At 35.5% G+C, this 15,141-nt stretch overlaps 1 protein-coding gene across 1 annotated transcript in view; it reads left to right on the forward strand.

Moving 5' to 3' along the window:
• The window catches only part of TMEM164 (transmembrane protein 164), a 38,981-nt gene that overhangs the window by 3,586 nt on the left and 20,254 nt on the right, over positions 1–15,141 (forward strand). The window contains exon 2 of the mRNA XM_062584402.1: positions 13,888–13,937. Coding sequence (XP_062440386.1) covers positions 13,888–13,937 — 50 coding nt within the window. The remainder of the gene's footprint in view (positions 1–13,887; positions 13,938–15,141) is intronic.

Raw genomic sequence — 15,141 nt, forward strand, 5'->3', positions numbered from 1 at the left:
GTAGGAAATAGTCACACATTGCTGGATTGTTCTATCAAACCAAGATCTTTTTATTTAGTTCCCTTTGCCTAAAAGGGAAAGTAATAGGAGGGGAGAAGGCAAAGGGAAGAAGTGTCTAAAATACAGGGGAGTTCATTTTCACACAGTGATCTTGATCTTAGAGCTGAACTTTGCATAATTAAAATCAATGCTAAGTACATGTGTAATTTGATAAATACTAAATCCTGTGTTCACTATTTCCAGTTTAGTGTCCTTAGAGACCTGGAGACCTTTCTGCCCTCTGTAAGAGAGGCTACTATGTTTTTTTTTTTTTTTTTTAGAAACAATGGGCTTTATTTTAGAAATTACGTAATAAATATAATTTGACTGAGTCTGCGTCATTTGGGAATCCATCCCAATGTACAATTAATTAATCTCTCTCTCTCTCTCTCTCTCTCTTCCCCCCCCCCCCCATTTTTTCAACATTGGATAAAATCTGATTAGGTGGTCAAATGTGATTTTTAGGTGTGACTATAGATTTCATTTTCATACACTGCTCCTAAATACCTTGTAATATTTGGAGGAGTCCAGTTAAGGTGTGTGTGTTTTATATTCTCTCTATCTTCAAAACCTTGAATTAAAAATCAAGCATCATTTGTAGCCTGTTGTTTGATAGTGGGTATGAAGAACCTTTGATTACATAAATTCAGTAAATATTTATAGAAATGACACTAAATAATGTCAACAACTGGTTTTGGGTAATGTGAGCAATAGCCTGCATGTAAAAGTTTAATGAGTTACCCAGTTTTTAAAGGGCAGCAGTATTCTAAAGCAAGATATTTTTTACGGAGTTTCATTCACTGCTACATGTATTATGATTCTTAAAAAAGATATAGAGCAGTGAAGGCAAAATATCCTATGACAATGTAAGCTCTCCAAAATATAAGCCATCTTCTAAATGTCTTTATATATATATATATATATATATATATATTTATATATATATTCCCTTTACTTATGCAATTTTTATGTATATCTCCTATATTCCAAAAACTGGTAGTGCTACCTAAAAAACTTGCAATTTTTAAAGCACCTTATAGAAGACAAGATACTGTTTCGGGAGACCCGATAAAACTGAAATTTAGTTGATTTTGATATGTTAAGGACTTTTACTTGAGAAAAGCCAGGCTATATATATGGAGCATAGTATGTCTTATGACTTATTCCCAAATCAGTACGTTTAGCAGCTGTGTGAGCCTCTTGTATCAAGGTCAAAAATTCTTTCAGTGCTCTGAAATATGATCTGGTAGATGTGAAATCCACTAAAGTTTAAGATGTGCATAATCGCAGCTTATAAACATCAGGTTATGAAGCACGCTGCTTGTTCTCGGATTAGCATAAAACACGTCTGTCCTGCTATAACTGCAAATTAACTTGTAACACTTCCTCTTAAACCTGATTCCTAGAGAGCAAAATTATCATAGTGTGTGGTGAAAAAGGGCCGATAGAGACCAGCTGAAGCACTGATGGCACCAATATTTCATGACGGCAAGCCTTATTTCTTGCCAAAGGGTGCGCTTCACTGCTAGAAGGATGGCAGCAGTTCAAGGGGCACAGGTACGTTGTGTAGTGTTATGTCAGAAGACAGATCATCAGTGGGTCAGGGATGCTCCAGAACTGTTAGTTTGGCTTTAAATTGGGGAAAAACATGGCTCATAGGTATGGTTTAATCTGCCATAGATTCCAATAACTGTCAAATTTTTCTTGACTGTTGCACCTTGTTTTTAAGTAATGATTTTCTTATGTTTAAGAAACACTGTCAATTGAAGTTTGGCATTTGTTTCAAAGCTTTGACTGTTGATGTTAATTATGGCATAATTGTTTACTTAGCTGAAAAAAAGTTCTGTGATAACTTTACCACTATATAGTTTGTTTCACCATTTTGCTTATTTTTAGTAAATCCTAGTAAACCATAAAGAAATTGAGAAATATTTTTTTTTAGTATGAGGCAAGGCAAGGATTCTTATTCAGAAATAATATATTAATTTTTAATTTAGTCAGTATTTTTATAGCAAATATATCTTAAGGCTGTGAATTGCAATTTTCTATCTCTGAGAAGATTAAAGTTCAGCCCCTTTAACTTAGAAAAGATTTGGCCAGGAGGTGCTGTATCTTGCGCTGAAAATGTCCCTGTGTTTCTTTTTTTTTTTTTTTTTTTTTTTTTAAGTCAAGATTATCACAGTAATGTGTCATGCTACCAATGAATATTCTAGTTGAAGAATTAGAGTTTAAAGCTCTAGGTTATGCCTTTGTTTTGAAGCTACTGGAGTTTAGGAATATGTGCCGTGCTTGAGGATAATTCTCAGTTCTTCTGCTAATTCTTCGTTGTAGCCTCCTCTTTATTCTAGGAACCTTTAGGAGAAGAGAATAAGCTGAACATAAAAAGCAGGGAACTTACAAGAAGTAATCTGACTCTCTAAACAGAATTAGTATTTGCATGATTCGAAATTCTGGATTAGATGAAATGGATGGAAAAGTTTAACTGTGTCTTACCCCAGATATTTACACAGAGGATTATTTATATACAGACATTAGGTGAATAATTAAGTAAGCAGATATTGATTTCTTTTGATGGGATCATCAGTTATCATAGATTTAAACCAGATATTGGTCAAACTGTAATGTATACACTTTGTTATGGTGAGACAGGCTCTGAAATGTCTTTCTTTTTTTCTATTTGTTTGTTTATTTAAGAGAATGGAGCTATTAGTAATTGTTTCAGTGTACTGTCCAGTGCTGTAAAGTCATTGTTTGCTGTGATACTTTATTTTAATTTTTAGGATGGATTTTAACCAATTTAGCAGTCTGACACACCATTCTGTGTAGGCTGTTTACTAGCTGTTTTAATTGATGTTTCAAGAATAGCTGCCCGAGGCATTGGTCTCCTCAGTGGAATGGCAGAATAAATCAAATTGCAACAATAACTTATGAGGCACCTTATAAATTCCAAGGATTTACATGACTTTAATCTTTGGACACCATTCAGATAGAACTACTTTGTTGTCTTCCTTGCACTGTGTAAATGATTGCCCTCTTAGTAGCAGTTGGTAAGTTTTACTGCAGTGGTTATACATCAACCACATTCGTTTTAACAATTTGAACTGTATTGATGTTCACTGAGAGGAAGTTCTGAACCATGAATTTGAAACCTGCTAAGAGTGTAATGAGACTCATGTTTCTCATGACACTTCCTCAGGGCTTTAGATAGATGTAGGAAGGGTTTATATTTATTCAGATTAGCAAGTAATTAGTGCCAAGTGAATTTAATTGTTTATACTTTAATACTTCAGTAGTTAGTGAAATGCCAACTTAAATTACCAGGAATAAGGCACTATATGCCTTTTTTGGGGGGAGGAGGGGGAATTACATCACTGTTCCTGTTTCTTTGGGTAACATGATATTCTATATTATACAGCTATTACATATTTATTATCCTGATAGTTTTAAAATTGCCTCTCACTCTAGATTGTACTTAGTATGGTGCGTGGTGTTAATTTTTAAAATAATCTCTAAATACCTTATTAGTGAGATTGAAAGAACAGTATGAATCTTTGGGTACCTGCAACTTGGAAAAATAGAAACTTATTACATTCTAACTTCTATATCAAGCCCCAAACTTAAATTCTCTTAATTCTCTCAGCTTTTGATATTATATATAAAGCAGAAGTATTCTTGATTCATCTAATTAATCCTTTTAAATCTAATTAATCTAATCTAGTTCATTTCTAAACTAATTAATGCCTTTTTATGCAACAGAACTGACCTATGACTCTGAAGTTCGGGGAAATTAATGTAATAAGCCAGTCACTGAAGATACAGTGGTATAGTGATCATCTCCAAAATGTAATTCTCTTTGCCGACACGGAAAAGAAGTTACCGATTTTTGACTAGAAAACATTGGTGGGACTGCAGGTGACTTTTACTCAGGTAGAGGGCTCTGCAGTGAGAGCTCACAAAACTGGGAGAAAAATATTTCTGTTCTTCAGTACTTTGTCCATCTGAATAAATTACAAAGGGTGTATTTAGATGCAGTATTGTGAAAGGACTGAGAGTAGCTGAAACTCAGCTTTGTAGACAGACTGCAAAGGCAAGTGTGTATGATACGTGTTTTAAGGTATGATGTGTATGACCATTAAAAGATATTTAGAGAACAAATCTAGAAAAATAGTGAAAAGAAACCAGTGCAGCTTGGTTTCTTTCAGATCTATATTTTGTGGTTGATGGCAATCTTTAATGGAAACCTTTTTCATGTACTATGCCATTTTGCCCTTTGTTGTTGTTGTTTTAATTCTCTCTTTCAGAATATAAACTTTTCTAATAGGCTTTGGGAGGCACTTACAAGTGTCTCTGCGCTGCCTGGACATCAGTTTGGACAAAAGTTATGTTGATCTTCTGGTCTATCGAATGTGGTTGAAACTGGCCAAAAAGATGAAAAGGTACTAAAGGCAGGATGCTTATATCTGTACAGGTGATGAACATAAAATCCTATTTTTAGGAGGGAAAAGAAGGGTCTAAATGAAATTGAATAAAGTGAAAGAACTCTTCATAAAAAGGTACCACAATAAAACAAAGAAAATACAGGATTATGTATCAATAAAACTACCAATGAGCTCCAAAATAACCATCATCTTCCCAAGTCATTATCCACTGTCTGTGTGTCTTTGCCAAAACATCTATTGAGGTTGAGGACGCAATTATTCCCCTGTATTGGCCAGGAAAGAAACGTTCGGTATATCATTCAGGTTTTACTCTACAGAACAGCTCACAAGAAAGTTAATGTTTGTTACAATGTATGATTTTTTTCCCAATAAACACCATAATTTACTTTTTTATTACTTCTGTGGTATTAGGAGACATTATTTTGCTTTTAGAACAGAGGAACAGAAAGGTTGAAACCAAAGTATCCATTACTGGGGTCAGGGGGAAATAGAGGAGGAGAGAGGCAGGTTATATGATCGAGTTACTGAAGACTGACTTTTAATGCCTGGATGAATTAAGGTCTTTCAATTCTACAATTATTTTCATTTTAGCATTTTATTTTTTTTCAACTTTCCTGATCTTTAACATTATTTCCCTAATGTCTTCATGCTTTGTTGCTGTGGCAGATTTAAGCAGTTTAGTTTTTTGGAGGGAATATTAGTCAACTTATCCTTGTAACATCAAATATGAAAGAGCTGCATATCTTAGGAAATGGTACATAAACATTTTTTTTTTTCAAAATATGCTGCTTTTGTCCACTGAAGCGATAAATGTATATGGTTCTTAAACTGTTTCCTCAGCACAATTGAGGGATCGGGGATCTGTGACAATAAAAAGTTATTAGTGACTTGAGGTAGTGTAGATCAGGGATATGCTAAAATGATTTCGCTTCTGTAGGAAGCTGTTATATGAAACTTCATGCTTCGCTTATGTAACACAAGTGAATATATGAACATATAGGAATATGCAGATGAAAATTTATTGGGAACACCTGTGAGCTTTCACGGTGTCATTGACAGATGTAAACGCAAGTTAAATCTGTAGTATTTTATCAGGAAGTTGAAGATTTTAATATTATTTTTTAGTCAGCTTTTTTTTTTGTTCTTCTCCCAAAGTTTCTTATTGTCACCTTTTCCTAACAGCATTAAGCTAGGATTGGGGAAGGAAGTAACCCACTAGTAGTGAAGGCCTGGTGCAGATGGTGATTAGAGGAAAAGGAAGAATAGCCTCAGTGACACTTTTCCGCCTCCCCCCCCCCCGAACTGTACCTAAGATGTCATAACTAATGCTGCTGTGATACACATGGGAAGACCTGAGTCCTATGTTAATAATTAATCCTAAAATATGGGAAGTCTAGAAAATCTTTCATTTAGGACAATATAAGGGAAGAAATGGAGTACAAGTTCTTCCAATAAACAAGGTAAGCCTATGTAAGGGGAGACTAACCTAGAATGTCCCAATTAATATATATTAATTCATAAGATATTACTTTGTCCTATAAAATAGAAGATGGAAATTGTTCAACTTGCTATACTTTTCTCATTCCCACGTAGAAACTGGGAAGTTGGAAGGAGGGGCAGGCAGCTTCAGATGCTTCCAGAGTCTGTTTTGTGTAACACAAAAACCACTTTTTACTGTAGTGTTACTTAATGCTTTGCCAACAATGTTGCTTTGAATCATGAGTACTCTCAGCAATAGATTAACAGTTCCACAGGATAAATTCATTAATCACTGAATCCCTCTGAGAGCTGCAGAAAGGCAGCTGTGCTTCTTATGCTGAAACATTAACTACATTCTAATTTTTGCTATTTAGCAATGAGAATGTAATGATCTCTTGGTGTCCATCTCTTCTCAGATTTAGCATTCTAAAACATCTTACTCTATTTTCTGATTTGTCAAATCACATTTATGAGTTTTAAAGAGTTGCTTTTTAGAAGGCAAACAGATGGCTTTTAAATGATATGGCTACTTTGTGCTGAACTGATAATTACTAATAATAAAAAAAAAGGTCAATGTCAAACATACATGCAGAATCAAGGCTGTATGGTGGAGTTATTAAAGTATATTACTTTCTGATAAGAAATAGTAAGGTGATTGTTTTGAACTTACTTTAAAAATAAAATCTAGAGTTGATTAACAAAATCTTCTTCATCTTTTAAATTATCTGGCTGCTTGAATGTTCCTTTCCTTATGTTTTATCATCATGGGGGGGAGGAATGGATGGTTTTTACATTTATAGCGAAAGCCAATGTATTGTAACCCTTTAATCCTTTTAATCTCTTTTGCTCTAGAGGGTACTTTGATACACCTAAGGAAGAGTAAAGGCTTATATTTAGGTGCAGTTTGAAGAAAGGCTTGCCCTCCCCTCTTTTTTTTTCTCTTGTTCCTTAAATCATTCCAGAATTTGATCGTGGATTTTTCATATTGCTCTGAATATTGCAAGTAGCAATTAAAAGCTAACCTCTTCAAATTTTCATTTCAAAATAGTGTATTAAAACAGTCAATTTATGACCTGATTAATTGAGCATGACTGGAGTGTTTGAAAAGAAAGATAACATTTCCAGTCTGCTGTGACTGCAGTCAAACACTAAATCAAACTGATGGCTCACAGAGACAGGCAAGCTGCTGTTATTAAAGGTAAATGACATCTTCTAGGCTGCATTTGTAAGATATAAGAGTTTTACCTGTAGCATGCTCAGATAACTTCTGCCAGAAACAACTTTCCTCGGAGTTCTGTAAACATTCCTATCTATGTGATAGGTGCTGCTTTGTCTGAAGTTTAATCTGGTTTGGTTAGTTTTGTGACTTGTTCTTTCCTTCTGCCTTTTCAGTTGTCTTATTTTGCCTTTAGTTTATTTCTGATTAAGCAAGATCATCTTTCTGCACATTGCTGTCTCTCAGTAGGACAAAGATTAGTAGAAGACATGTTTCATGACAAGTTTTAACTATACTCTCTCCCTCAATTCACCAATCAAAAATAATGTCATTAAAATACTTCTAAAGGGAGCTCTTAGATGTAGAGATTTGGAACATTTTGGAATCATAAAACTGGAAAAGAGGCAGCCAAGTAATAGGGAAAAGAAATCAGTTAGCTGTCCTTACTGACAGTGCACATGGAGTGGCACAGTTCTGTTAAATAAATTGTATGCTATCCAGGCCTAGATATTTGAAAAGATATTTTACTTCAGATACATTATTGCTATTATGCTCTTCAGTTGCATCTTTTTCAAACTAAAGATTGTGCTTCTCTTTTGAGAACAGCTCTTGGGATTTTTAGTAGTCTTGCTTTCTGAAATGTTAGTTTAAACGAGTGGTGGACTGTGGCTTTATCAAATGTCAAAGAAGCTAGAACTATTAGACAAATAGATAAATGGGAAAATTTGGCAGCTGACAATAGGAATGATTTTTGAAATGCTCTCATGAATCTTTTGGACCTTGTAAAATAAATCCATACCTTCTTGTTAGTATCTGTGAATTCTTCTAGACTTGACTCCAGCAAAAAGCTATTTTTAGGATCTCTATCGTAGGCTAGTCATGCCTTATAATGGCAGGCTGGGGGACATGGTAGCAATCCTCCTAAAGTAGTAAATTTTAGCTACTATAGGTAGTAGCCCAGTAACATATTGAGACATTTACATCTTGAAGCTTGAGTTTCTCTTAACATCTGGGTATGTAGGGGTTTGCTGATTTAGGAAAATCTGCTTGCATGATGGAATTTGCCCTTCCCCCCTTCACCAAAAGTGATTCATAGCAAATGTACTAAAGAGGCACTGCTGGAGTAAAAAGCAAACAAACTACCCTCTCCCCTGCCCAATCCCCTTCCTTTCTTACCATGTCTAATCTAGCAATATAGTTAAATGAAAAATAGAAAACTAGATGTGTCTGTGTTCTTTACCTCTTTCTAACTCATACTGATGCACTTGCTCATTGTGGAAGTCTAGATTTGCAAACTGTGAAAGATTGTTTAAATAAAATTATTTTTGTATGAACTGGAAAAATCAAATAATGGAAACCTTTAATATCTCAGAATTGATCTGATAATTGCAGCATAAGTAATGCTTTAAAGTGCAAGAATTGAAAATGCTATTAGGGGTTACCATAGTGCATGCAGGCTAGAAAATTAGTTTGTATTCAGTGAGCAACAGAAGTCAGCCATCAGGTTAATGTTAACCTAGTTCACTGTGGTTTCATAAAGTTGCAGTCTTTTGTAAATTTGAGGAGTTTGTTCCAATATTATTTTTTTTTCACACTTCTAAGATATAGGTGCATTTTAATATTTTTGCCACTAGGAAAACTGATATAATCAATAAAAGCCCCCAAACTTGCTGCAAAATACCACTTTATTTCAGTGGATACCTAGCCTTATTTCCAAGCATGTTATTCTTGACTTTTACCTAGAGACATCATTACAACAGCAAGGAGTAACTTTTTTTTTTTTTTTTTTTTTGGTAAATTCTGACTTCTAAAAATGAATTTATTAAAAAAAACTACATGTTTTTCCCAGTTCCTTACTCCCTTTGAGTGGTTATACTTGCTTCCAGTGATTAAAAAGGAGGGAACTTAACAGTAATTCGTGGAGGGCAAATGTAATACTTTTTGATATCTATGTATTGCTATCTTGTTAATCCTACCAGGAAATTAAAGGTAGGGAAGGCATACTTTGCAAAATATTCCTTTTGGATTAGTTGACAAATAAAGAGTTGAAAGTAATTTTGAAGTCCTACAGAATGCCCCCTCTCACATATTACCGTAGGAATAGTGAAGACTGCCTTTTATCTCTCTATGCTTTTTGCTGGGAGGACAGGACTGATACAGAAGGGAAAGAAATGTTCCATTGACCTCTCTTAGCAGTGGTGTGAATCCTAATACACTTTGCTCTGCTCACTTCTTAGAGAGAACAGTGCATCCAAGTCCAAATGAAGAAACATTTTGCTCTAGGTCATGTTTCTATCTTTTGATCCCTGTGCAGCTCTGTAGTCTCTCACATGATCCTGTCTGTGATTACAGAAGTTTTTCTGAATAAACTCATGCAATGTATCTTGATATAGCCTTCAGAATAGTCTTTTTACATGTAGGCTCTACCACCTACCACAGCAATGCAGAGAAATAGTAACTTAGATTTAAGAAAATAACGATCTCTGATCTTTAAGGAGCTCTGACATGTTATTTCTTTGAAACTCCATCTAATACTGAATGACTGGATCACATACATGTTCACTATAGAAAAATTTTAAGTGTATTACTGCAAAGGGGAAAATACCATTCTTTGCAGTCTGTCCCAGGCCTGCAGATATCACTTGGAGCTTTTTCTTTTTTCTTAGTGTATGGTTCAAGAAATGGAATATGGAATAGGCTCATTCTCAACCTAGTCCTCAGCTGGTTCAATGCAGCCTTGAGTTCAGTCTCTTTCAGGTTGCCTCTCGGCAGACGAATAGTTAAACGGTGCAATCCTCTACCTTACATTCTACAACTTACAACAGCCCTGCTGACCCATCATGTGTTCTGGTGTGACCTTTGCATTTGGGCTTGTGCAGAGGGAGTGCTGGTCATGCAGCTCTTCGTGCCAGAAATATTTCCTATGGGGATGGACAATATTTATGGTCTTGTAGAGCAACTAGGAGTTTGACTGACTTTCTGACTTCTGTTTTCTTCTGGATCTTCAGGCTTGAAGTGAACTTCAGTTTGCAGATTTACCAGTGTTTTTAATTTCTTTGTAGTTTATTACTTGAAAAGAATCTCAGAATCTCCTGGTCTCATGCAGTTGAAAGACTGAAATGCTGCTTTCTGTCTCTCAAGCATCCTGACTCACAATGCTGTGCCCACGTAAGGAAACACACAGATATCAAGTCCTAAGACCACCCATGATTTTCTATCCTTTCTTTCTCTCACTTCCATCATCCCAAAATCTTTTCCAGGTTGAAGATTCTTGATGTGCTAAATTGATCCACGTATGGAAGCTATTCAATTATATTTTGATTGTTATTGTTGACTTCTATAACCCTTTGCCAAACCTGCTGTATTTTGAGTGTTGTGTGTGTAGAGGTGAGAGGGAAGGGAACAAGTAGAACTGTGGCCAGGATTCAGCATGTCAAACAATGGATATTTTATAGCTTATTTTTCCTCTATAAAATGTTACCTTGTACATTTTGGGCTTCCAGTTAATCCTTTTGTCCTTTTCCTTTGTAACACATGAAAATGCAACAGGTAACACATCTGGCAAAATGAGGAAGGATATTGAGCTTGTTTCTTAGCTTTTTTTTCTAAATTGAAAGTTTAGCTATTCTGCCTTGAATGCATGCGATGATGATCAGATAAAAGGTGTGTAAGAGCCTCCGTCAGCATACTATGTTGTCTTGCATCTGCCGCATACCAGCTAGGATGGAGGCTATTGTCTTTGCTGGTCTGAGCAAGTAAAACCTTCAGAGTTTCACCAGGAAAACAGAAGCTGGGTACTCTTCACAGCCTTGTCACTAACTTAATAGGATACTGCTTAGTTTATAAGATCTAGTTGTTTCCTACCTCAAGATTGTGTGGAACACAACTGGATTGTGTTTCCAGTATGACAGTGAAATGTAATATTATTATTGGAGGAGTATGTGAACACTCAGTACATTACAGCTTATAAGGATCTGCTGTGAACTAGATAGTAATCAGCAGCCTGAAAATATGTGAGCTGAATGATGATGCTGTCTAATATTTAAATCTACTCTGTGCAATAATCACGTGTAAATCTGATACAAGGGGTCTGTAAAACATTTCTTTTAAGGGGTTGTGAGGTTTATTTATGATGGAGAGTAGGTATTTAGAGAGAAAGTGCTTGGTATTAAATAGCTAAAACTATTTACGACCATACTTTTAAAATACTTGCTTTTGTTTCACCTCAGTGGTGAGATTCAGGTGCTACATTAAGATTCAGCTGGTACGTAGGGTTGTATTCTAGTTTTTCCTCTGCTGTTCAGTAGTTGAAGTACTCTGCAGTGTTCAGAAAAGTAAATGACTGGTGTGATTAAGACACATTTCTGTTTTGATTATTCTGTGTACACAGAGGATTTTTTTTTATTTTTTTAAGAAGTAGGAAATAAAAAGGAAAAAAGAGAAATCGGTACTGTAATAGTAGAATTTTCTTCATTTATGTTGAACAATGTTCAGAAGTAACATCTCTCCTCTGTCAGAATTTTGAATCTAAGGAAATCATAAGATATCTGAATTTAAAGCTTCAAATGAACTAGTAGGACTCTAAATGTCGTATCTCCTTCTGTTAACATATAGCATGGAAAGTTTAAAAAGTTTAACTAATATGTACAAATAGCATGGGAAAAAAGTAGGTATTATAAGAGACCCACAGAAAACTTTTCTAGTCCCCACAGAAGGGAAAATTTTATGGTCCACCACAAAAGGGATATGGTCCACAGTTGAAGGAACTTTAGCTTAGTTAGTAGACAGTCTGTTGCAAAAATATCAAATGATGGAATAATGAAATGTAATTAGTAAGTGTTGGATACTTTTCCCAGAAGCCATGTGGGCCTTAATGTGTAAATTGATATATAGCCCTCACATAAGATTTTGTGGTACGTACAGGATTTTTTTTTCTTTTCTCTCCACCCCCCCCCCCCCAGCAAAGAAAGCATCCACTAGTGGATTGTCATCATACATCCGTTGTGTTCACTTACTCTTTAACTTTCCTTGATGAGTTGAAATGCCTTGCCTTTTAAATGCAAGACTTGAAAGAAACTCTCTTTGCCTTTTAAGAGCATTCACTAAGCAAATGTCTTGAGGTTCTTTAAATTAATTGATGGTGTTTTCTTGCTTTGCCTCTATTAGAGTTCTGTGTGACTAAGGAAAAAAGATTTTTTTTTTCTTGTGAGTGTGTGTACATTCTAAATTGTTATTGAGACTGATGGACTTCAATTAAAACATACAAGTAAGCTGACTGGAGAAATAAATGGCTGTATGTTAGGAACCTGCACTGGAAATAAAATATTTGAAATGTGCACATTTATTCGTATGGTAATAACAGGCCCTTTTGGACATAAAGGCTGAATAGAATGATCCAAGTTTCAACTTTTCTACTTTTTTTGTAGCAAGTACATGACCTGTTAGTAATTAATTTGAACATCCATCAGTTACCTGGCCAGGTATGCCCTGTAGCATTTCAAATAAATAAGTTTGTTGGATTTATCCAACTTGTCCCCAAAGCGGGTATATTCTTCAAACATTCTCACTTGAAGTGATTTAATGATTTGACTAGTAGCTTGACAATGAAATAATCTATTATGTACTTATTTTAGAAATAACAGAAAAAAACATGATCCATTTTTCACTGAAATACTTCATCTTGGAGAGCAGATCAAACTAGGTAGGAATTCTTCCCCCTCTCCCTCTCCTTCCTCATAGTAGAGGACAATATTTTTTTAAAAAAAAAAAGGAATAGTAAACAGGGTTTTCAGGGTAGTTAACACTGAACACTTGCACAGTTTCTTCTTTGTATCCAGAGTAAAACTTGCTGATATGAAGTGTTTCAAGTTGCTGTGAGTGGTTTGGACAACAGTATCAAAGGATGATGGTTATCCTTGAAACTTAGATAGGAAATTGTTGCTAATCAACAATATTTTATTACATGAACATTTAAACTAGGTCATATTTCTGGCCATATTTTGGCCTGTAAAGAGAAACAAATATATGCTGCTCTAATTGCATTATTTTACTTTTTGTCTTAGGAAATAGCTATCTAATTACTGGTGACATTTAAACAGTACTTCAAAAATACTCGATGGAAATAAGACAACAGGCGTATTTAAAGATGAGTACTAAGGTTATCCATAGAACAGATACTGAGATATCCTCTGGTCATGATAAGGTTCCTGCTGTGCTAAATACCAAGCATGTATGATGACAATACCCTCCTTTGCTTCAGCAGTGCAGGACCCAGCTCTTGAGGATCTAATGTAAGATGGTTGTCTATAAAAGCCTCTTGGCACTTCCCAGTGTAAGGCTATAGAGGCTATGATGGCGAAATGACTGGTAATATAGTAATCTGCTTTACAAAAAGCCCTGATAGATATATCTATATATATTTAATAATGACAAAATTATTATGGACTAGAAATTGACTTGCTTCTTAGGAACTGTCAGAAGCTGAATCCTGGATGCTGCTCATACTGCTTAAATCCTTGTATAGATAGGTAACGTGAGACCTGTTAATTTGTTCATACTTAGTCTTTTCCAGCTCTGCTGTAAAACAGTTCTAATTGCAAGTCATCTATGACATAGAGAACTGGGGAAAAAGATGTGCAAAATAGAGTTTAAGTAAGATCATACCATTAATTTCTTCTTTTTTTTTTTCCTTTTTTTTCCCCCCTAATGTTTCAGATTTTTCTTCTTGCCTGTCCTCCATGTCGGGCTGCAATGATTCTTTTCAGGTAATGTCTCACCTTTGCTACGTTTCTGTCTACTTGCAATATGTGCTTTACAAGTTGATCGTGGCTTAAGTCATAAAATATTAAGATACACATCCAGTCCCTAGTTAGAAAGATATGCTGGTTGGACTGAAAGATGAGACCTTGAAAAGGGTCACGGCTTCAACTGTGGGTGCTGAGTCTACTTACCCTTGTTTCTTTTGTACTGGTGGTGGTTTTGGTCTTGCTAGCAATATCTGTTAGCACAGTAGTTGATGAGAGCACAGGTGTCCTTCTACAGATTAACCTATGGGCTTGTTTAATTTATGTCATGTGCCTTGTACTTTCTGATTATCTTCACTAAAAACAAGTAGCTTATCTTCATGGAAGGCCATATGTACAGTGCGAGTCTATTTTTAAAAATGTGGAGATAAACAGTTAAAGCACATTCTTACTGATTTGGGTATTCTCAAGTGTGTGCAGTCTTTTCTATAATATTGCTTATTGTTACTAACTTTAGGAAATGATCAGATGGACTAGCGCAGTAGAGTCCAGTAAACAGCCCCTACTTTTTATAGGTTCTTACCTATAGGGCCTTAGGGCCTTTCAGAGCAAGAACTCTATCTCATGAGCATTGCATGATAGGGGTACAACTAGTCATATTGTGGGGAGGGTCATGGGACTTCCCAGACAGAATGATAATCAGGAATGGCTGCAGTTGCCACCATGACAGTTCACTCAGCTCTTTCTTGTCTTAGTCTAGGCAGTGACTGGAAAATATGATGCTGGGGCATGCTTCATGAATTGTTTTGGAGGTGCTACTGTCTGGCTGCAACTTTTTCCTGCTGCCCCTTATTTGGGTAGGGAGTAGGCTGAATACAGAGATACAGTACTAGTGCCTCTTCATCTCAGAGAGCATGCAAAGTAAGTCTGGTGTCTAGGAAATTCTGGATTTAATATGCATTTGCAAAGAATTGATTGCAGGGCAGAGGCTGCAGTATTTCTTTTTCAGAATGAGCTTTTCTGTTTTCTGACATCCTGACATATAAATGACATTTGAAGAACTGTTTTGGAATTGTAATACCTTCCCCCCCTCCCGAAGTTGCTTATAAACTTTGTAATTTTTAATGGTGTTTATGACAAGCAAAGGTTGTGGAATCAATTTTATGCTTTACTTTCTCTTACATAAAGTAGACTTAAACAGCACTGACCTTACTTCTGCGTGCAT

Source organism: Rhea pennata, chromosome 11, assembly GCF_028389875.1.
Source record: "Rhea pennata isolate bPtePen1 chromosome 11, bPtePen1.pri, whole genome shotgun sequence".
Taxonomy (NCBI): Eukaryota; Metazoa; Chordata; class Aves; order Rheiformes; family Rheidae; genus Rhea; species Rhea pennata.